General features: G+C 41.4%; 1 protein-coding gene across 3 annotated transcripts in view; it reads right to left on the bottom strand.

Moving 5' to 3' along the window:
- Nucleotides 1-258: 258 nt before the first annotated feature.
- IQCK (IQ motif containing K) overlaps nucleotides 259-23934 on the bottom strand; it is a 126671-nt gene continuing 102995 nt past the window's right edge. For 2 of the 3 annotated variants that reach the window (XM_061208290.1, XM_061208291.1), the window contains one exon: nucleotides 18792-19326. In XM_061208290.1, the coding sequence (XP_061064273.1) occupies nucleotides 19103-19326 (224 nt within the window). In that variant the 3' untranslated portion in view covers nucleotides 18792-19102. Of the gene's footprint in view, nucleotides 1100-18791; nucleotides 19327-23934 lie in introns of those variants that run through there. The other variant, XM_061208292.1, reaches the window with a different exon arrangement.

The raw sequence follows: 23934 nt of genomic DNA, 5'->3' as shown, positions 1-23934 counted from the left end.
CAATGATGCAATGATTATACCAGCTTACAGGAGTTCTCAGCAGGTGCTTTTTAGTCATTGATAAAGAGCTAAGGCTCGTTTTTGATAGATAATATATATTTATTAAATGTATTAATGTGTGTTTTATAATGTACCTTTATCCTCCCCTGGCTGACTGTTGCATACTTTAAAAAAATCGTTAAAGAAATTTCAAGACAATCAATGTGTACCATAAACGACTGTATATAAACATTACAAATTTAAAAGATTGTAAAGCATGGGCAAATAGGTTTTATTTTCAAAATGCTGTTCTTAACACAAAAAATAAAGGCTTTACTATTTACTTAAGACGTGTGGTAGCTTGTCAAAACAACCCAATACAACTACTTGGCTTTCAGATCTGCCTGGAGGCTAAGTCCGTGGCATTTTGAATGGGAGAATCCTGGTTAACAGCAAACTGCAGAACAATTGAGGGTAATAAGTCAGTTTACCCATAAAATGAGGAATTTCTATAATGCTTTGGGCCCTAGACAACAAAAATTCTTTATCTTTATTGTTGTCTGGGTTTAAGTGTCTTATCTTGATGCAGTCAAAGTTAAGGGTCAGTCTCCTTGGGAAATGATCACAGGCAATAATGACTTTTTTATGAAAAGAGTACTCACCAGATAAACTTAAAACCCACTGCAGAGGTTTGGGACTTTGTTTTAAATATGGATCTTTGCAAAGGTGGCCAAAACTGGGAAACTGGTAACTAGAGAAAACTTCAACATCTCTTGGAATCAGAGTTCATTGTACATTTTAGCAGTGGTTGGTGTAAAAGAATACTCCTCAAGCACTGACGAAATATACGGATGAAAGAATAAAATTGGGGGATAATGCAGAAAGTTAAAACTAGTACTTTCTTATGATAAACTATTTGCACTAAAACATATTTGCAACGAAAAGATTCTTATCCGAATGCACCAAATCTAGTTGTTCAAGAAAGCACAATAGAGGAAGCATAACTTGAACATTTTCCTCAAGTGGGGTAATTGGAGCAAAGAGGGGAAAGATATCGACAGCTGTTAAGGTTGTGGAGTCTTAGCTGCAGCCTCTTCTTCATCCTCCATTTTGCATTTTACTGCAAAGAAATGAAAGAGAAAGTCAGGGTCAATCTACAAGCCTAGACAGACTTGGCATCTGGAAACTGCAGACTTTGATACACAGAAGTCAGTTGCTTCGAAACCCACTGAGTGGCTGCGATGGTTCTGGTCCCGTGGATCTACCGGGGAAGAACACAGGGCCTTTGTCCTCTGCCGGCAGCACCTGGAGTTTCAAAGCCACTTCACGTAACGTTCACGGCCATTCTGAGTTCAGTTCAGAAGAAGGTCAAAAGTATGCTTTGCAGGTCGGGGGCACTGAAGGAAGGAAGTTTTACTAAAGATGATGACAGATTCGAGGCTCTTGACTCAACCAAATCTGTCACCACTCACCCTGTTCCCCCCACACCCAAAATTAAAAACTCAGGACAGCACTGGGGTCAGTTCGAGGCCAGAAGAGAATCTTTTCTAGTCTTTTATGGTCCGGACAAGAATGTGATCCGGGTGATTTCCTGAGTCGGCCAAACAGGAAAGTTAGCTGAACGCAGAGCACTGCACTATTTGTAAGGGAAATTGTCCCAATAGATAAAAGCCCCTTCCCCCAAATACATGGAAACCCAGTCCCCTGGTGGGTGGGAGATCCATTTGGAAAGACCCTCTCTTTTCAATAAATCTTCGCTTCTAGTGTCCAAGTTAATGCCTGAAGGGTTATTCAGAGCAAGGCTGCAGGCTCTGGTCATGCTTGAAGAGCAGTGTTAGCGTAGAAAGGTTGCTGGAGGTTGGTACTGTGTAGAGCAGAGGTTTCAGTCGAGCCTGACCTCCCAGTGGCTGAGGGCACACGCTGGCCATGGACCCCATCACATGCAGCACAGTGGACTAAACAGGCTAGCCCAGCAGTCTTCAGGCTGGCGCTACACAAAGACTTCCCAAGGGTTCTTGGTCATGGTTTATTCAAAGACAGCTTCCAAATCTTGGCTTCCTTGCGTGGACTTGCAGTTGCTCGTTTCCCTTTCCTACCTCTCCCCATCCTGGCATTACCCAGGGTGTAAAAAATCCCCAGGTGCCAAACAAGGACGCAATTTGAAATGTTGGCATCCCCAAAGTCTCCTTTACTTTCTATACTTAATAACTATCAAATTTTAGACTGTATTTAGTTGGCTTTGTGAACTAGTATTGTATTAATAACTCAAACCAGAAAAATATTTTCAATACCAGGAGCCTATGGTCACAGGAAAATTAATTTTTTTTCAATATTGTTCCATATATATGGAAGCTGTACAGGTAACCACAGTGAAGACCCTGTATGCCTCTAGGCCTATTGATGATGACAATGAATGAGCGAGGATGATCCACACCTGGGAGGTGCTCTCCCAGTATCCCGCTGGCCCATGATGGAATCTAGGATATGAATGTTTAGCAACAGGCTGGGGTGGCGGAGTTCTGACTTGTAGCATTTGCCAGTTTCCATGTCTGATTTCAAGCTACCAGCCTGACGACATAATACAGGGGTAGAAAGGGGCGCATACAACCAGGAGGAGCAGCTCGGCACACGGCCGTTCCGGATCCCCGCGGGCAGGTGTGCAGGGAAACCCAGGCGCAGGATGGTTTTCCACGTGTGGTTGGAGGATCAGCAATGTTTGCATCACTGGGAACCTATTAGAAATGCACATCCAGGCCCCCACCCCAGACCTATAGAATCAAAAATTGGGGGTGAAGCCCAGCTATCAGTATTCTTAACAAGCCCCCCCGGTGATTCTGATGGACACTAGATAAAGTTGAGACCCACTGACCACTGGTTTTTTATGCTGGCTGCATTTAAGAATTACCTGGGTAGCTTCTGAAACCTGTTGGTACCTGGATCTCGCCCCAGATATTCTGATGTAACTGGTCTGGGGCCCGGGCATCAGTATTTATTCAAAGCTGTGTGTTGCTGAGATTCAGGGTCAAGAATCTTTCTTGCTAAGGGTCAAGAAACCCAAACCGTGGTTGGAGTCCCTTAAGGAAACGTGAATGCAAAGACCCTCAGAGCAGTTCATAGGAGTCTCAAAGTCTCAAAACTTAAGCCATTTGAATGACATTCTCTCTGGCCTACAACTGGCAGACAGACACTTAAGGCTACTGGTAGCGTGGAAGGAAAGAGGAATTGGCTGATGGGAGGAGTTCCCAAGCCTTGGGTTTTCTTTAGTTCCTCAACCCTGCTGGAAGGAAGAATTCACCTGCATGCCTTTCCTTTGTCCCAGTATTTTAACCAATCCTGTCATGCCTTGAGACCCTCCTCCCCACCCCTACATTTTGACCTTGCCTGGGAAAAAGCCCTTCTCTCTTTCAGATCATTATACAAAAATCTTGAAGGAGGAGAGTAGAAAGGGATGCTGGGGACACTCCTTCAAGTTGGAGAGTCAAGACACTAACTAGAGTTGACGGACTGAAAGTAAAGGTGTTGTGACGCCTCATGATGGAATCACCTGGAACTCTGAACACTCCTGGTGGCCAGCCCCACCCTAGCCAATCGAGTCAGAATCCCTGGAGGTGGGGACTGCCCACTGGTGCAAACACACTGGAAAACTGGCAATATTAAGTGAAACTGAGCATGTACATTCCCCACAATGCAGCGATTCCAGTACTGTATCCAGCCCCTGGAGAAGCCCTTGCACACGTTACTGGCAGACATCAATGAGGATGTTCATGATGGCAGAAAACTGGAAACAGCCCAAAACTCCCATCACCAGCTGACCACATAAATAAACTGTGGTTTACTGGAACAGTGAGTATACAGCACTGGACCTGAATGAACCACAGCTACCCGTGTTGGCTTACCTTAGCTTACAGTATTGAAGGAAAAGATGCAAGGCACAGAATAATACATACAGTGTGATTCTATGTATAGCAAATCTAAATGTTGAGGGTTGCATATAAAGATGAAGAGAATCTAAATAAAAGCAAGAGAAGGATTATCACAAAAGTTAGGGTAAGTGGCTTCATGGTGGGGGGGGAGCCTTAAAAGTGTTCACAGTGTTCCACTTCCTTAACTGGTATGGTGGTTACCTGAGTGTTTGCTTTACAGCTCTATGTGTTTTATGGTCGCTATTATATGTATATTTCATCTCCTCCCAAGAAAAGGTAAGAAGAAATAAAGATGGTTGTCTGTAACTTGAAACTACAGAGTCAACTAATTACGGAACGGGAAAGAGCAATTTAACTCTTTTGGGAGGTGGGGGATGGGATTTAAGTGAGCTAATTCTCATCTGTCACATCAGGAAATCAGGAGATAGTGTCTAAACTTTTCCCTAACCCTAACCTTAACCACCCAGAGAAACAGCTCAGAGCTCAAAGTGACTTCCATAGAAGAGGGTGACAGATGATGCTCATTCATCCTCCTGTTTTATCCTCTATACCCGTAACCATGGGAACCATGTACAGGGATTACTTTGCTAAAAATTAAGAAGCAGCTAACGTCTCTCCTTAGTGGTTTTCCTCCTCCGGGTCTTGGCGGAAGCTTGCACAGGCAGGTTATTCAGTAGAAGGAGGGAGCAAGGGAAGAGGCAGTGGAGGGGAGCAGGCAGTGAGATGAAAGACCCCAGTTTCCACCTTCGTTTAGAGACATCACTGTGGTTGGCTTCCAGCACCAACAGACGGCTGCCTCCATGGCCCTGCGCTGTCCTTGCACCCCTTGGCAGACTGGTGCGGAGCCAGTTACGGAAGGCCTTGAGAGAGCGGAAGATCCCAGAGTGATGCGCCAGGCCTCCAGCTTCAGTTAAAGGCAGCGTGACAAGAGAGGTCTTGCATACTAGTGAGACCCGCTTATGCTCTCCTCCTCTCCACTGCCCCCGCGCACTCCTGTGTCACTCAGTGACAGAGCTGAGAACCCCAGACATGGCTAGAGAAGCTGCCTAAGACATAGGGAGGAAATTCAGGGACCACAGGGTCATCCAGCTACTCACTCAGTGTTGCCCAGATGTGGCCTCGGCACAAAGGACCAGCTGGGGCAAAAATACAGATTCCTGGGCCCCACCTCAAACCTTGATAATCAGAATCTCGATGAGTGAGTGGGAATCAGCACCCACCACCTCCGCGCTTTGAGTGATCCTTCTGATGTGACAAGTTTGGGAAAGAGCACTGTATCACTCAGCTATCACTCAGTGCCTGTTTCCTGAGGGCCCACGTCTGAGAGGGGCCCTGCCTCCTGAGGGCCTGGGAGGGGCAAGACCCGCGAAGTGCTCAGCACTGAGTCTGATCCAGAGAAGCACACACTACATATTAGCTATTACTATTTTCAGGGCACAGTCTTTGACCTCAAGAAGCTCACAGAGGGGGAGGCAGGAAAATTAACAGGGAATTAGAGATGCTTACACACCAAAGAGAGAAGCTGCTTCAGTAAATGTGCATCCATCACACAGATGGGTCCTGGGGTTACAAAGAGAAGACTGGTTCACACTCTCAAGTCAGCTATATATATAGCTTAAAATATTTTTTTTATCCAATTAGCATCCAGCTTTTAGGATTCCGGGTAAATAATAAGACAACACTTCTATGGTACTTATTGGGCCCTTTGCGCATATGGAATGGCAGTGAGGTACGTGCTGTTATTTTCCCTGATGACCATACAGATGAGGAGACTGAGGCACGCAGGTTACGTAAGGAGCCTGGGGTCACACTGTGGGCTGTCTGGCTCCTGCATTCATGCCCGTAACCTCCACAGGGTCGTGGTCTCTCTCCCCAGGGAGATGAAGATTTCTGTAATGAAGATGCAACAAAAGGTGCTGCTCCCACATCTCTTCCCACATAGACAGTTTAGGAACAACCAAAATGCTCAACACCTGTGGAATGAGTAGATACCTGATAATTTATAAACTTGATAAAATAGGATGAAACCATTCAAAATGTGCTTTTGCAAAGTTTGAAGGAACAAGGAGACATGCCAAGAGCAAAATACAGTGGAATTTACAAAATTCCTATAAATTTTGATGATGCAAATTTTAAATTGCTCCATTCCAAAAGTTAACAATGTCTCCAAGGGGGACACTGTGGCTTCTGTCTGGTGGTGCTGAAAGCCAACAAAGCTGATGGCTCCAAAGGTAAAGTGGAAGCTAGGTTCTTTCACTCAGTCATCTCTGCCCTTGTTTTCCCTTTTGCTTTTCTGAAAAAAAAAAAAATTATTTTTCTTGAAAACAAGTGATTCCTATTTTATGTTTAGTCCTGAGTGAGATGTTCATAGTACACCCTTTAAATGTGACTGCCCTGTAAAAAACAAATTACATTCATAACTAAGTGGTGGCCCAGCATTTCAACTCTTAAAAAAACTAAATATAGAGAAAACGATTGAAAAGAAATGGGTGAATTTTTGTTTTCCCAAATGTCTACCATCCACGTGCATTGCTATACCATTGGGGAAAACTTTCTAAAAGAATTAACCAGAACATATACCAGACAGAAGATAAACAGACTGTCAGGGCATCAACATGTACACGGTGTTACTGCGGTCAGGCAGACCGCAGAGGTGGGGAGAGGCAGGGAGGAGGAGAGGTCGAGAGCTGGGGAGTCCCAGGGGAGCTGGCCTCCCAGTATCAGCAGACCCACTGTTGGGAGACCCCAGGGAGAGATCCACCCAAGGGTGACGTTGCCTTAGTAGAGGTGACCACTGAAAAAATATTAATGAAACGTATGCTAGGAATAGTTTCTGATTGGGGAATTGGTAGAAAAGTAATGTTTCCCCCTCAGTTTGCTTGCTCACAGAAGGGTAGACTCTGGTGTCAAGCAGACCCAGTGTTCAAATCCTGGCTCTGCCATCTGATAGCTGGGCGACCCCAGCCCCAACCCCATTTCCTCGTTTGAACTAAGTAAAATAACCTTGACCTCACAGAGTCCTCATGAGATTAGGGAGATAATGTACCGAATGTGCCCAGTGCAGGGACTGATACGTTGTAGGTATTCAACAAATGTGACTTCTTTTCCCCTGAGTGGCCTGTAGAAATACAAGCTGAAATGCTGCTAAAGAGTTCACTTAGCATCTTTTAAAACTCATAACATGTCACTCATCATCTGAAAGTTAGTTAGTTATCTTGCAAGCTCAGCTATCAAACATGGCCAAGGATTTGAAAGTAAGCAGAAGCCAGTGTAGATGTTTTGGAATGTGTGCCCCAAACTCTGGTGTTTTAGTTGCAGGAGTGTCTCTGAGACCTCTCTCAGAGCTTGTGTGCCCATCCTTAAAGCATCATTCAGGCAAGCTGAGCTACCAGATTTCCTCAGAGCATAACTGAGTTTAGAAATGAATTTGTGTCCCGATGGCTGATAAGCACATAAAAAGGTATGCCTCAAAGAAATTAAAGCCACAGTGAGACAGACACTACACACCCACCAGGATGATTACAATGAAAAAGGCTCATCACACTAAGTGTTGGTGAGGATGCAGGACAACTTAATGCTCAGGCATCGCTAGTGGGGATGGGAAACAGTGCCAACACTTTAGCAAATGATTTGGCAGGATCTTGCCAAATTAAGTATTATGTATATACTCTCAGGCCTATCAGTTCCACTCCTGGCTAATCCTCAACTGAAGTGAGTATTTACATCCACCAAAAAACATATACAAGAATGTTCATAAAAACTGGATACAACCCAAGTGTCCATCAATAAGAGATATACACATTGTGATACTATTCACAGGAAAGAATACTACATATCAGTGAAAAAGAGGAAACTACTGCTGCCCTCAACATTTTGGTTGACTCTCCCAGATGTAATAGCCAACAAAAGAAGCCAGGCACAGAGTCCATACTCTTTCCATTTATGTGAAGTTTGAGAATAAGCAAAACTATTCTATGGTGATAGAATTCCAAATAGAGTTTGCCTTGGGGTTGGCTGCTGCCTGGGTGGGAGCACGAGGGAACCCCTGGAGGTGGAGCCCATTCGTCATCCTGATCCGGGTGCTGCTTACATGGTGTGTGCATACAGAGAAGTTCACTGTGCTGTACACTTAGGACCAGGGCACCCTGCTGTCTGTGAGTTTGACCTCAACAAAAAATAAAATTAAATAAAATAAATAAAATAAAATAAAATAAAATAGGAAAATGGGGAGGAAGAGAACAGGCATCAAAATCTGAGGACGTTTTCATTCAGATCCAGGGCAGAGTCTAAGGTGCCTCGACAGTCCCTGAGGGCTCCACACTTGAAACAGATTAGTAACAGTATCACATCATTAAGTAGAAAATTTGCATTTACTGAACGCTAGACATTATGTTCAGGGCTTTACACAAATTTATCATCTCGTTTAATCACCCCAGCCACTCTGGGAGGTAGATGTTATCATTACTTCCATTTACCAACGAGAAAATTAAGGCTCAGAGACACTAAGCAACTTGCCCAAGGTCACAGAGCTAAATAAATGGCCCTGCCAGAACTCTAAGCCTGGTCTGTCTGAGTCCAAAATCCATGGTCTTAACCATCATGTCATACTAATGCAGAGTATGAATTGGGGTCCCTGATCACCACCCAGAATAATCCAACAAAGCTTAAAGTCAGGCTGTATACTTTCTAATTAGGAGGTAGGGGAGTGTACAATATATATTACCAAGGTTTTTTTTTTTTTCTGTTTTTACTGGACTGAATTTTTAAAATAAGATTATTTTTCAATTATAAAAGCTGTTCATAGTCATTATAGAAAATCTGAAGAATATAGAAAAAAATATGAAAAAAAACCTTCACGTCCCCAGTGGAAGAATATGTCATGGAAGATTTGCTTTCTAAAAAGAAAGAAATGTTGACGTGTAGAGGGTAATGTCAATAGTCTGGTATGTTTACCCCCCTTTCTTAACTGTGCCAGATGTTGGGTTGTGTTATTTTGAGGAAAGTTGAGCCAACTTGGAAGCCACAAGGCACTGGGGCAGATTTGACAGTCTTGAATGTGCAGTAATTACTGCTGTTGACTTCTAAACAATGTAAACTCAGGGCGAAGTCTCCTGGAAGGCAGCATTTTAAATGGAAACATTTGGTGCTGGAAGTGACAACAATAGTTATATTAAAACAGAATCTCAACATCAAGTTTTGACCCTGGAAAGGATCTTGATTCCTGGAAAGGGAGACATTTAATAAAAGCCGTGTTTTTCATAGATGAGGGAAACTGAGGCTCCAACAGGGGAAGAAATGGGGCCATTGGAGCACAGCTTAGTTGCTCAGGGCACACCTTCTGGAGCCAGGCGACTTGGCTTTTACCATCATTTACCAACTGGGTGACCTGAGCAAGTCTCTTAACCTCTTTGCAGCCTCAGCTCCCTCACCCATAAAATGGGGACAGTAAGACCTTCCTCTCAGTAGAGTGCGAGGGTGAAATGAGATGGTACCCATTGCCTGGCTCATGGTAGATGCTCAATAAAATTATTTCTTAATTATATAGGCAATGCAGTGGCTGTAGAAAAGCTGGATAATATGCTTTTTTAAAAAAATATTTAAACAAATTTTCTTTAAATCATGTAAGTGAGCTTTATGTTCTACTCATATGTGTTTATACATCTAGTAGTATTTTCTTTTTACATCTGAATTTACAAGGGTAGCTCCATTTCGCAGTTAGCATCAAGATTGGAGATTTAGCACAGCAGTTTAAATAGCCACCACCTAGTAGGCTGTCCTTCGAAATTCTGCGTCTTCAAAAGCCTAGGGAGTCAGGGGTGTGAATGAACACAGAAGAACCCTGTCAGCCGTGTCTTATGACTTTTTTTATTTATCTCTGCATTCTCAGCTGCTGCTGCCAAGACTGAACCTTTAGAAATATCCCAGGCATTTTGAATGAACTCGGGTTATAAACAGTTCTCATCCAGTTCAGACTGGCAGAAGCCCTGCATATTGAATGCTGCCTTTAAGTGAAATGGAAACAGATCCTCCAGTTTATTTTTATATAGCTCCTCTGTGAGTATAACAAGCTAATAACTAATTGAGAAACTATTTCAATCTGTAACTAGGGACTGGCGCAGTATTCACTCATTATCTTGGTAGTTGGTCCAGAACCCGAGGCAGACAGGGCTCCAGTCAAGAAACCCTGATGACTAAGCCAACTTTATCAAACCTTAAAAGAAGGAAATGGGAAGTAACATTCCAAGAGTTTCAACTACAGAGTTCTTTCTAATAGGAAGCCGACTGGTGTACTGAAAAGAAAATTTGAATTTTTCAAGCCCTGACGTTGGTGAGAAACTTACTGACCCCCAAACAAAACTACTTTTTAGAAAGGATCACTCATATCATCTAGTCATTTTTACCCTCTAAATGTCTCCTAAACCCATCCACTTCTGTCCAGTTCCACTGCTACCAGGTCATCAGATCCATCTCCCACCTGCAGCCATGCTCATCTTTCTATAAAGCCCATCTGATGATGCCACTGCCCTGCTAAAGCCCTTTAAAGGCTCCCGGCTGCCCTCAGGATCAAGCCCAAAGTCCCCCGAGGCCACTGCTCCCTCCCAGCTCCCCGGTGCCTCGAACCCTGCCCTCATCGCTCAGGCCTTCTTTCAGTCCCCCTTCCAGGCTCAGGGTCTTTGCCTCCATCCTTCCCTCATCCAAAAGCCCTCCCTGCCATTCACATCTAGTTAATTTCTAGGGGAACCTATTCAAACCCACTCCTAAAGTCTCTCGAGGCATCCTGAACTTCTTCGGAGCACTCGCCATAGTCTGTAATCATGGATTCATGTGATTATTGGAATAGTGTCTGGCTTCCCCACTAGGCTTGAGTTTTGAGTAGAACAACGTGTTGGCTTATGTTCTCCACTGAACCTCCAGCATGTGGCAGGTCCAGTCCTGCGCCCAGAGCAGGCGCTCGATCAATCTTGGCTGAACCAATGAATGAAACCCCACTCTAGCTTCCTTTGGAAGCCCCCGGGCCTTTCTCTCTCAGACTCCAGACTGTCAAAAGGACACACATCTTTTCCAGCAATATAAAGGATTCTCCAGGTCAGTGGGGAAGCCCAGACTTTAGTATCGGAGAGGCAAGTATTTGCATCCAGTCTCTAGCACTTACTACCAGCATGCCCTTGGCCTAGGCATGCCCTCTCAAAGCTTGTTCCCTCACCTATAAAACTGGGTTCCTTGCGTATCTTATTGCACAGGGTCATCTTGATATTTAAATACATTAACTGAGATCACATACACAAATCCACCAGAAGAGCGCCTGGCACACGGCAGATGCAACAGGTGCTTAATAAATGGCGGTCCTCGTCAGGGTTCAAACCGCTGTTTGCCTGGTTTCCTAGGCAAAATATAACAAACTATAACTTGGGGTCTGCGGCCTTCCTTCTTGCCTTCCTTTGCCAGCACCTACTGTGTCTGTTGACTCAAGACCGAAAATGACGAACGTGCCAGACAGAGCCATGCTCTCTTGGAGCTAATCTATGTTTGAATTGAAAGATAAGTGTTTTCAATATGCAAACAATATCTTCAAGAATTACATGAATTGGGTTAAACCCTCTCACAGCCATTGCTGGGAAATGATCCTAAGACACTGATCTTAGATACATACAAATATTTAGGAATATGGACATTTATTTGGTGCATGATATCAAAACACTTCTCTTTGGCTGATGTGAGAAAACGTTTAATGTCTACTCATTCTGATTGCAATTCCCAGGCTGATAGGAAAGACATGAATGTCACCTCACCATTTCCTCACAGGTAGGCCGCTCCATTTCCGCTGCCTGTTGCAACTTTAATATAGCTAGCAACAATAACAACAACACTGATGAAAATAATAATAATCATTATAAGTACTATTTATTGAGTTCTTACAGTATGTCAGGTGGTGTACAAGGTCATATGTCCCTATGTTGTCTTTAATCTTCAAAACGACTCTCTGAAGGTATTATTATCTCCAATTTTCAGATGAGAACACAGGCTCTGAAAGGTAAGTGACTTTTCTAAGATGCACATGTGGGATTTGACACCTCATTTGCCTGTCCCTAGTCTACTGCTCTTCAGGAAATCATCTCAAAGTTTGAATTAAAAGATTAACGTTTTCAATATGTAAAAATATCTTCAATAGCTGCACAAATGAAATTAAATTCTCTTAGGAATGAAGGCAGCCACGGCAGCAATATTTATAACGGTGAAACTTAGAAAGAAGTGTCCAATAAGAAAAAAATTATGTAGCTAATCATGTAAAATAAGTTTATAATATAGGGGGATATGTTTACCATGTAAAGCTAGGTGAAAAAAGCAAGGATACATGAAAATAACTGCTATGAAGTATGATCTCACTGATGTAAACTTAAAGATAGAGATCCATTTTCAAAAAGATTTGACATGAAAGATGAAAACTGGAAGTTCAAGGGACCCAGAATAGCCAAAACAGTCTTGAAAAAAGAGAACAAAGTTGGAGGACTCACACTTTCCCATTTAAAAACTTACTAAAAGCGACAGTAATTGAGACTGGGTGGTACTGGCATAGGATAAATATATAAATCAATGGAATAGAACTGAAAATCCAGAAGTGAACACTTACACTTATTTATTAAATTTATTTATTTATTTATTACATTTATGGTCAATTGATTTTCACCAAGGTTGCCAAGACCATTCAATGGGGGAAAGAATAGTCTCTTTAACGTATGCTGCAGGACAACTGGATATCCACATGCAAAAGAATAAAGGTGGACCCTTAACTTACACCACATACAAAGAGTAACTCAGAATGGGTCAAGGACCTAAATAAAATCCCTAACACCATAAAGCTCTTGAAAAAAAGTGAGTGGAAAAAAGTGGTTTAGACATGGTCCATGGTCCAATAGATTAGACAATGGTTTCTTAGATATGACACCAAAAGCACAAGGAACAAATGAAAAAATAAAGTGGACATCATCAAAATTTAAAACTTTCATGCTTCAAAATACACCACTTTCAAGAAAGTGAACAGACAACCCATGCACTGCAAATCATATCTCTGATTAGAGACTTGTGTCTAAAATACATTTTAAAAAATCCTTACTACTCAATAAAAGACAGACAATCCAATTTAAAAAGGCAGAGGATCTGAATAGACATTTCTCCAAAGAAGGTATACAAATGGCCAATAAGCGCCTGATAAGATACTCAACATCATTAGGCATTAGGGAAACATAAATCAAACCACACTGAGATACCACTTAACATCCACAAGGATGGCTATAGTCCAACAGACAGATAATAAGTGCTGGTGAGGATGTGTAAGAATTGGAACCCTCATCCACTGCTGGTGGGAATGTAAAATGGCGCAAACGCTCTAAAAACAATCTGGCAGTTCCTCAACCAACTGAACCTAGAGTTACCATATGACCCAGGAATTCCGCTCCTTACTATATACCCAAGAGAAATGAAAACATGTGTCGACACAAAATATTGCACATGAATGTTCAAAGAGGCATTATTCATAATAGCCAAAATGTGAAAACAACTCAAATGTCCATCAACCGATGAATAGATGCATAGATGTGATACATCCATACAATGGAATATTATCTGGCCATGAGTTGTATCCCCCTCAAATCCATATGTTGAAGCCTTAAACCCGCACATGTGACTGTACTGGAGATGGGGCCTTTAAGGAGGTGATTAAAGTTAAATGAGGTCATAAGAGTAGAGCCCTGATCTGATAGAACGGGTACCCTTATAAGAAGAGGAGGAGATACAAGAACTCTCCCTCCACTATGTGGGGACACAGCTAGAAGGCAGCTTCTGCAAACCAGGAGGAGAGCTCTCACCAGACCCAACCATGCTGGCACCTTGATCTTGGAAATCCAGACTCCAGAACTGCGGGGGAAAAAATGTCTGTTGTTTAAGTCACCCAGTCTACAGTATTTTGCTATGGCAGCCAAGTAATACAAGTCATAAAAAGAAATGATGTATTAATATGTGCTACAAAATGGATGAAGCTTGAAAACACTGTGCAAAGTGAAGACGCCGGTCACAAAGGCAAATCTATAGAGATTGAAAGTCCATTAGTGGTTGTCTGGGGCTGGGAAGAATGGGAGTTTTGTGGGCTTATAGCTAACGGAAGTAGGGTTTCCTCTGGGGGTGATGAAGATGTGCTAAAATTGATTGTAGTAATGGTGGCAAATTCTGGGACTATACTAAAAGTCATTGAATTGTATGATATATGAATTATATCTAAATAAAGTTATTTTAAAAAAAGAAAGATGACATTTTGATAGCAGTTATCTCTGGATGGTGAGACTTAGAATTATCTACTTTTTTGTTCAATTTTCCACAAAGGGCAAGTATTACTTTTCTAATCAGTTAAAAAGAAAGTTATTTTAAAAAATTCTGTTAAAACAAGTGCCAGCAGTATTCTCCTTTTCTACAAAGCTGATAAAGCTCACACCTCTGCAAGAGTCGAATACACACTAATGACAACTCCTCCAGGCCGGGCTTCTCAGTGTTTAATGTTCTCTCATGTACATTATCTCATGTGAGATTCACAACCTCTTTGTGCTGTAAACAAGGCAAATACCTATTTTCTTCCTGAATGTATTTATATCCTGCTTCCTCTCTAAAAGGATTTGAGATAATTTACAAAAAAATATATAGCTAATAAAAATAGAAAAAAGAAAACCAAGTCTGAAGAGAAATGGAGAATTTAGATATGCTAACCAAGAAGAGTCAGTAAGTTGCTATAAATGAGGTTTAAATTGAACTCTGAGCTTCCTGGCAGACTAGGCAAAAAGGAAAAGTTAAGGAAGAAGCAAACCATTTTCCCAAGGGGAGCTACATTTTTCCTGGCACCATTTGCTGGAAACATTTCTCATATGGGGATTTATTTTTGTAAAAAGATCTAATGGACCATGATCCAGGAATTCTACTCCTAGGTGTACACTCAAGAGATACTCTGAGATATCTACCAGGAATGCTCATAGCAGTTTTATTCATAATAACTAAAAACTGTAAACAACTCAAATATCCATCAAGAGTAGAGTGATAAACAACTGTAGTATATTCATACAATGGAATACTATACCACCAGTGAAAAAGAACAAATTACTGATACAACCAAGATGGCTGAATCACACAAAATGTGGAGTGAGGAAGCCAGATATAAAAGATTTTTATTTAAATGATGATCAAAAAACAGGTAAAACTAGTTGAGGATGATAGAAGCCAAAACAGTGATTACCTGGGGGGCAGGGGGGTGAGAGGTTAGGAAGATGAGGTGGGTGGGGTGGATTGACTGGGATGGGGCATGGCGGAGCCTTCAGGAATAATGGAAATGTTCCGTATCTTGCCCTAAAGCTGGCTGGTACATGGGGAAGATGTCTATTCAGATCCTCTGTCTATTTTTAAATGTTTGGGGTTTTTTTTGATGTTGAGTTGTATGAGTTCTTTGTATACTTTGGATATTAACCCCTTATCAGATACATCATTTGCAAATATCTTCTCCAATTCAGTAGGTGGCCTTTTTGTTTTGTTGATAGTTTCCTTCTCTGTGCAAAAGCTTTTTAGTTTGATGTGGTCCCATTTGTTTATTTTTGCTTTTATTTCCCTTGCCTGAAGAGACATATCCAAAAAAATCACTAAGACTGATGTCAAAGAACGTACTGCCTATGTTTTCTTCTAGGAGTTTTACGGTTCCAGGTCTTACACTTAAAAGAATAAAACTGGACTACTTTCTCACACCATATACAAAAGTAAATTCAAAATGGATTAAAGACTTAAATGTAAGAAGTGAGATTATTTCATTTTTAAAAATGCATGTGGCAACCCACTAATTGTTTTCACCATCCACAGTGGGAAAAACACGATTCAAAAACTGTATGACTTACAATAGTCATTGATCATTATTGAACCCCCTACTGTCTGTGAGTATTGGACTAAATGTGTTACATGCACTGTCTCATATGGGTTTCTTTAGGATCCAGTGAGGGGAATACTTTTATAATTTCTATTGTACAGATGAAGAAACGGAAGGTCAGAGAGGTTAAGTAACTTTCTCAAGGTCACACAGCCAGTGAGAATTTATAGGTAAGCATTAGCTCAAGTCTTTTTAACTCAAATAACCTTGCCTCTCAGTTGAGCTTTTAGGAGGGTGTTAATTTCATTTTACAGTTAGAAGATGGAAGATCAGGAAGGTTAAGTGCTTTGCTCAAAGATACACAGCTAGGAAGCTTCCAATCAGGGTTTGAATATAAATCTTGGGACTCCAGGCCCAGTAATCTTGCTGCCGCTATTAGCTGCTCACTTGGACAGCTTCAAAGGTCACTCTGAAACCTCTTAAATGACAAGTCTTCAGATGCCACGAAAAGCAAGTGAGGGCAACTCCAAGACACATGGTGAAAGCAGAACACATACAACAGACTCAGTCTCCTCTACCTCCCTCCTGCTCATGGGAGAAAATAAAGCACTTTTAAAAAAGTCTTTCTATACACCAAAGTATTATCAGTGACAGCATGGTGGATACCCTTTTTTGATCTCTTGATACTTTTCTGTATTTTGCAGAATGAGAATGTATTACTTTGATAAAGGGACAGTTTTTAAGTTATTCTAAAAGGAATCAGTCTGTCCTTCTTAACATCTAGCCTCCATAGCTCTATACTTTTAAAATTTTCCACGTCCTGGACTAATGAGAGTCAAATCTGAAAACTGGCAAGAGACTTTAGCTGCTCAGATCCTAAATTTAGATCCTCAGGGTGAATACCATGCGTCAACAGGGTTGGACTGGCACTTATAGAGAGAAGGCAGGACAATTAGATGGGTGGGACCATTGCCCTTTCAATCAGGCTAACAGGCATAAGGGAACATGTGCTTCATGCTCTCAGCAATTTAATCAGAGGTTGGGTCCTGATGGATTTCGCATGAAACAAAACACCAACAGATTTCTCCGGAGCTTAACTCCATAAATAACATCTGTGCATTGCGGCATCGGAGGTGGGGAAGAGGAAGGACCCCCAAGCTGCCCAGTCTGCTACTTCCTTGCTGGGTGGCCCCGGGTATATTGTTCAACCTCTCTGTGCCTCAGTTTCTTCATCTATAAAATGGAGACCATACAGTACCTACTTCAAAGGGCTGCTGAGAAGACTGAGTTCCTACTAAAGATGTGCTTGGAACATTGCTTGCTTCATAGTAAGCACACAGGAGTGTGAACAGTCCTTTTTATTATTTTAGAAAAGATGGATAGTATATTTCCTTTTATTTATTTGTTTGCTTGGTTGCTTGGAAACAGTTCTGTTTACCTTAGATTGACTTTGTCCATAGGGTGTTTACCAAGCTGGATGATTTGGGAAGGGTATTGTGTAACACAGATTCAGTCATTTAATCAACAAAATCTTTCTTGAACATCTACTACATACATGCTGGGCACTGTGCTAGGAGTTGGGATAGAGCGGTGAACGACACAGAAAGGAAAAAACATCCAAGCTGCCACAGGAAGCTTCCATATTCTAGTGCAGTCACACAAACAATGAATGAAATAAATCATTAAAATCCTAGGCAATTCAAAAGAATTAAAAACTTAAACAATTATTAATCGGTGACTAAATACAATTAAATACATCACATAGTCAAAGACAATTTGTTAAGGAACTAACATAGTAATTACAACATAACAGATCCTCTACCTGTAGCCCCCGGAACAAACACAGGACACGGGGCACCCAGCCATCCTGGAGCTGGCACTGTCCCAGATCCTTTATTGCAGCCAGGGTTGAAGGGCAATCACACATTTCTTTATTTCTCCAAAGCTGCAAAGAAGAGTTGGCACTGACACCAAGTTCTTAATCTGTGCCCATGCATGTTGTAATAAAAGTTTGGAAGCAGTCAGTTCTTTTTGAATCACCCTGTAGATAACATGTTAGTTGGGGACAAGCAGGGCAGAGGGATGGGGGTCGGGGGGTCAGGGAGGGCACACTGAGAAGATGACATTAAGCAGAGCCTGATGGAGGTAAGGGAGCAATCCATGAGGTAATTTGGGGTCTGTGCCTTCATTGTTTTTCCTCCTAATTTCTTTTATTGTGGTAAAATACACATAACATAAAATTTACCATCTTAACCATTTTAAAGTGCACAATTCAGTGGTATTAAGTACATTCATGTTGTGCAACCATCACCACCATCCATCTCTAGAACTCTTTTCATCTTGTAAAACAGAAACTCTGTACCCATTAAACAAGAACTCCCCATTCTCCCCTCCTCCCAGCCCGTGGCAACCACCATCCTACTTTCTGTGTCTATGAGTATTACTATTCTAAGTATCTCATTTAAGTGGAATCATACAGTATTTGCCTTTTTGTGAATGGCTTATTTCACTTAGCATAATGTCTTCAAGGTTCATCCACATTATGGCATGTGTCAGAACTTCCTTCTTAAGGCTGAATAATATTCTATTGTATGGACATACCACATATTTCTTATCTATTCATCCATTGATGGACACCTGGGTTACTTCTACCTTTTGGCTACTGTGAATAATGCTACCATGAACATATGTATACAAATATCTCATTGAGTCTCTGCTCTCTTTCTTGTATTTACCCCAAAGTAGAATTGCTGGATCATATGGTAATTCCAATTAAAAATTTATTAAGGAACCGCTTTATCTGCATCATTTTACATTCCCACTAACAATGCATAATGGGTCCAATTCTTCCACATCCTCACCAATACTTGTTATTTTCTATTTTTTGATAGTATCCATCTTTATGGATGTGAGGTAGTCTGTGCCTTCATTTTTATTTTATGTAACAGATTTATGAAAATATAACTCACATACCACACAATTCACTCATTTAAAGTACGCAATTCAATGGTTTTTAGTATATTCACAGACAGGTGCAACCGTCACCACGATCAATTTTACAACATCTTCATTATCGCCCAAAGAACCCCCATACCTTTCAGCTATCACCACCATTCCCTCAGCCTCCTGGCCCTAGGCAAGCACTAATCTACTTTCTATCTCTATAGACTTTCCTATTCGGGACATTTCACATAAATGGAATCATATAATATGTGGTCTTTTGTGTCTGTCTTCTTGCACTTAGCAAGCTTTCAAGTTTTTCAGTTTTCAAGGTTCGTCCACGTTCGAGCATGTATCAGTCCTTCATTGCTTTTTATGGTGTGGCCTTCGTTTCTGCATTGAACTTCTGTTGCACTTTTGAGAGCATGGATTCCAGACCTCTCCCACAGCCTACCCATTCATGGACTGGTGGAAAGGAAGGGTGTGAGAACAGCAAGGAAGTATGATGTTGTGGAAAGTTGTAAATGTCCTCAGCTCTGCTCTTTAGCAGCTGTTGACCAAAACCAAGTGACTTAACCTCTGAGACAGCTTCCTCCCCTGAAAGATAAGGGTGATAATAGTTCATGCTCATTCCATTTGTTGTGAAGATTAAAAATATAATAATATATTTAAGGTACGTGGTAGGCACTCATGAGGCTTTCATAAGGACCGTGGATCTTTGCAGACACCCAGGTGTGGCAGCTAAGGATAGAGGTAACACTGTCCTGCAGGCTGGACACCATGGCAGGAGAGATTTCCCATCACCCTTCCTCTGTAAGCTCCATTTTCATTCAGAAAGTCACCCCTGGGTGTGACAGACCCAGGTGTGGTGATAGGAAAGCCCTCAATCTAGGAAATATGCTTCCCACTCCTCAAATATATGACCAAAGAGAAACTGCCTTTAAACATCCTTACTCGTCCCCCACAAATTCTCCTAAAGTGCCAAATACCCAGGCTACCCTTCCCTCTTCTCCCCTCCCCAGTTACTCTCTGGCTCTCACTATCTCACCCCACTCTCTCCAGCAAAGCGCAGAATGTTCCCCATCTATTGTTTTTGCCTTCGATCTTGAGACCAAACTCCCAAATCCAATGACCACCACCAAGACAAGAGCAATAGTTTTCCAAGGTTTGGATTTGCCCAACAATAGGCCTCTTTGCCCAGGAGGCAGGAGATTCTACAGCAAACACCTATCAGATTTCCTGTTTTATAGATTTCCTGGCTCACTTCTTCCACTTTTCAAAGAAGAGAGCAAGGCCCACCTAGCTGGTAAATTGCAGAGTTGGGCCAGGAACTCAGATCCCCTGAATTTTAATCCAGATGATATTGCATTAGTGAGAAGAACCCTTGCAAAGGAAGATTTTGAATCCAAAGCTATTACTGGAATCTTGCAGCTAATCCATAGTATCAGGATTTTGCTGATGTGGTTACAACAAATCCACTACTAAGAATAAACACATGTAGTCACTTTCTCTGGCCTCTGGCCTGACACATCCTTGTAAATTTCCCCCAGGGGATTCTAATCTGCAGCCAGGAGTGAGAACCACTGCTGCAGGTAAATCACCTGGCATACATTTTGTTTTTGTTTTTGTTTTTCTTGACAGTTTAAAAAATATTACTAAAATCAGCCACCAATTATTGATCATTCACTTTGTGCCAGGGATCTATTTAATAGGATACTTGATATTTAATATTATTTAATCCTCACAGGAGCCCTCTGGGATGGGCCCTAACTGTCCCCACATAACAGAGGAGAAAATGCCTTCAGGAGGATGAGTGCCTTGCCCTGACCACTGATGGTAGGAGGCAGGACTCGGTTCATTCAGACCCCAGAGCCCATATTCTTTTTTTCTTTAATTTTATTATTTATTTATTTTATTTATTTTTGGCTGCATTGGGTCTTCGTTGCTGCGCGTGGGCTTTCTCTAGTCGCTGCAAGCGGGGGCTACTCTTCCTTAGGGTGCGCGGGCTTCTCCTTGCGGTGGCTTCTCTTGCTGTGGAGCACCGGCTCTAGGAGCGCAGGTTTCAGTACTTGTGGCACACAGGCTCAGTAGTTGTGGCTTGTGGGCTCTAGAGCGCAGGCTCAGTAGTTGTGGCGCACGGGCTTAACTGCTCTGCGGCATGTGGGAGCTTCCCGGACCAGGGCTTGAACCCGTGTCCCCTGCATTGGCAGGCAGATTCTTAACCTCTGAGCCACCAGCGAAGCCCCCCATGTTCTTAATAACAATGTATATTAGCCATATGTTGAGCATTTACATTACTAATAATAGTTATCATTTAGTGATCCCTTTGTTTTTTCAGCCAGACACTATTCCGGTTCATTTAATCCTTACAAAAACCCTATGGGGTGCTTACTAACATTAGTGTTTCCATTTTATTGCCATGCAAACTGAGTCACAGAGAGATTAAGCAACCACCACAAGGTTATACAGCTGATAAATGGGAAACTTAATCCAATCTGGTGCCTTGAGCCTTCCAGACATTTGTGGATTTATCTAAATCCTACAAAAGCATTCTGCGTCTATATAATGGCAAAGAAGAATGCTGAACAGTCAGATGATGGAATGAAACTAATGGTTGGAAGCATCCATTTACATAATCTTAAATTGGGGATTTGAACTTTGGGGGCAGACCATTTCATAGAGGAAGTCGTTTTTTATTTTACTTTTCATTTCGGTAGAATAGTAGGGGATCTTCGAGCATTTCAACAGAAGGCACATCCTAGTTGTGCACTTTTGCAACTTTTAAATGAAAAGATATGTATGGGACTTCCCTGGTGGCACAATGGTTAAGAATCCGCCTGCCAATGCAGGGAACACAGGTTCGAGCCCTGGTCTGGGAAGATCCCACATGCCGTGCAGCAACTAAGCCTGTGCGCCACAACTACTGAGCCTGCGCTCTAGAGCCTGCGTGCCACAACTACTGAAGCCCACGCGCCTAGAGCCTGTGCTCTGCAAGGAGAAGCCACCACAGTGAGAAGCCCACGCACGGCAACGAAGAGTAGCCCCAGCTCACTACAACTAGAGAAAGCCCGCGCACAGCAACAAAGGCCCAGTGCAGCCAAAAATAAATTAAAAAAAAAAAAAAAAAAAAAGGTATGTATGAAAGTTGATGTCATCCTAACATCCCCACCCACTGGTGAGTCTTAAAAATAGAACTGATGAAAGTAATATCAAGGCATGAAGTCACTAGATTTCTTTTTTTTTTTTGGTTGCATTCTTATAACCATCTTTATTTCAGTCATTTTTAAACATTTAAATTCATTTAAAAAGGCAATCACATCAATGATAATCACAATTATGCTGATTAATATTTGAAGAAATGAAGATTTTTACATTAATTTTTAATAAAAATACAATATCTGAAATGTAGAATTCTATTTCTCTGGCTCCTTTATTTTTTTTCACCTTTTCTAATTCTTGATATGGGGTTTTTCCTTCATTAAATTCAATACGGGAAATATCAGTATCTACTGAAGAATGGAAATTATCTCATTAAAAAATATAGAGAGACACCATGTAAGGAGAACAACAACAATGAAAACACATAGTGGAAACACAAAAGTATAGGCTACTTATAATATAATTGAGAATACAAGGCAGTATTTTCTTCTTCTGCAAAACGGTATGAATAATTTCACATGTGTAGAGGGAAACTTCTCAGAAATTCAAATCACAAATGATATACTGAGAAACACCTATTACCTCTTTCCTTTATAATCTATCAGGTTATAACTTGTGAAATATCAACCTCAAAGTAAAATCAAATAAAGAACAGACATAACATTCTACCTAGTATAACCAATTTTCATTAATGCAATGGACTGTGATAAATGAAATTTGGGGGGAAAAACCTGTTTTCTTAAACGTCCACAGCTCATTTACCTCTTCCATGATAAAGTCAGAAAGGCTTATGTGGATGCAGAAAAGTAAGGAAGGAGAGGAGATAAAGAGAACGTGGAACTCTACATGTGGAAATAAGACTAAGAGGCCAGGGGTCTATGCAAGATCTAATTCATGTTCCCTGTTCTAGTCAGTGCCCCTTGCTCCTTGCCTCTGTGTGTGTGTGTGTGTGTGTGTGTGTGTGTGTGTGTGACAAAGAGAGAGAGAGAGAAGGGAGTTTCTAAATTCCACTACTGACTAGATTTCTTTTAATCAAATTTTTATTTCTTCTGCAGGTTAAAATGGAGAAGGAACTAAAGTTTGGGGAGATATGAGAGAAAAAGTTAAAATGAAAATGACACCTTACATTTCCAGATAGTATATTTCTTCTTAAAGAGCCAGGGTAATATCAAAGCAATGACCTCATTTAGAATTATTCCCGAGGCATAATCATTCTCATTTTACAAGTAGGGAAAATTAAGCACAAAGATTACATCACCCATCAAAAGTTCCAAAGTGACTTGGTGGCATTAAGTATAAATTGGTGCAATGTTTTTGGATGACAGTATGGTGATCACTTTCTAAACTTAATATATTTATATCCTTTGACCCAGCAATTCCACTTCTAGGAATTTATCCTATAGGAATACTTTTATAAGTAAGCAAGAATATACCTACAGAATGTCTATGGATGCATTATTCATAATACAAGCCAAATATCTTTTCATTGGGATTTGTTTTTTAAAAGTATGATACAGATCTATCATTTTTATGGAACCACAAAAAATAATGAGATAGATCTCTGTATATGGGGCATGAAGAGATGTCAATGATATATTGCCAAGTGAAGAGAAAAGCAAGTTACAGTATACTATATATAATATGGTTCATGTTTATAAATATATGTGTGTGTATATATACTTATGTATTAATAGGCAGATGAAGAAACTCTATGAGCTGACATACTAAACAGTGGCTGTCTCTGGAAAATGTTACTGAAAATTTGCCCTTTTTGGTTATAGGATAGATTATGTTTGTTAGTCACAAAGGGTCACACTTAATGCCAGAACCCACCTCCTGAACCGTAGGCTAGAGTGTTCTCTGCGCCTGGGCGCCCTCTTTTGGGGCCAAGCCCTTCGCTGCTCCTCATCTGTAGATGGGCAGGGAGTTTGGAAGGAGGGAGAGAAAAACATCCTCACCCTTATCCACTCACCCCTGGCTTCCTGCTCTGATGGAAATGTCTCCCAGAAACATGGTTATAGATCCTGCAGCCTTCGGATTGAGGAC

Source organism: Eubalaena glacialis, chromosome 13 (genome assembly GCF_028564815.1).
Source record: "Eubalaena glacialis isolate mEubGla1 chromosome 13, mEubGla1.1.hap2.+ XY, whole genome shotgun sequence".
NCBI classification, from domain to species: Eukaryota; Metazoa; Chordata; class Mammalia; order Artiodactyla; family Balaenidae; genus Eubalaena; species Eubalaena glacialis.
This window is presented reverse-complemented; position numbering and strand designations above follow the sequence as displayed.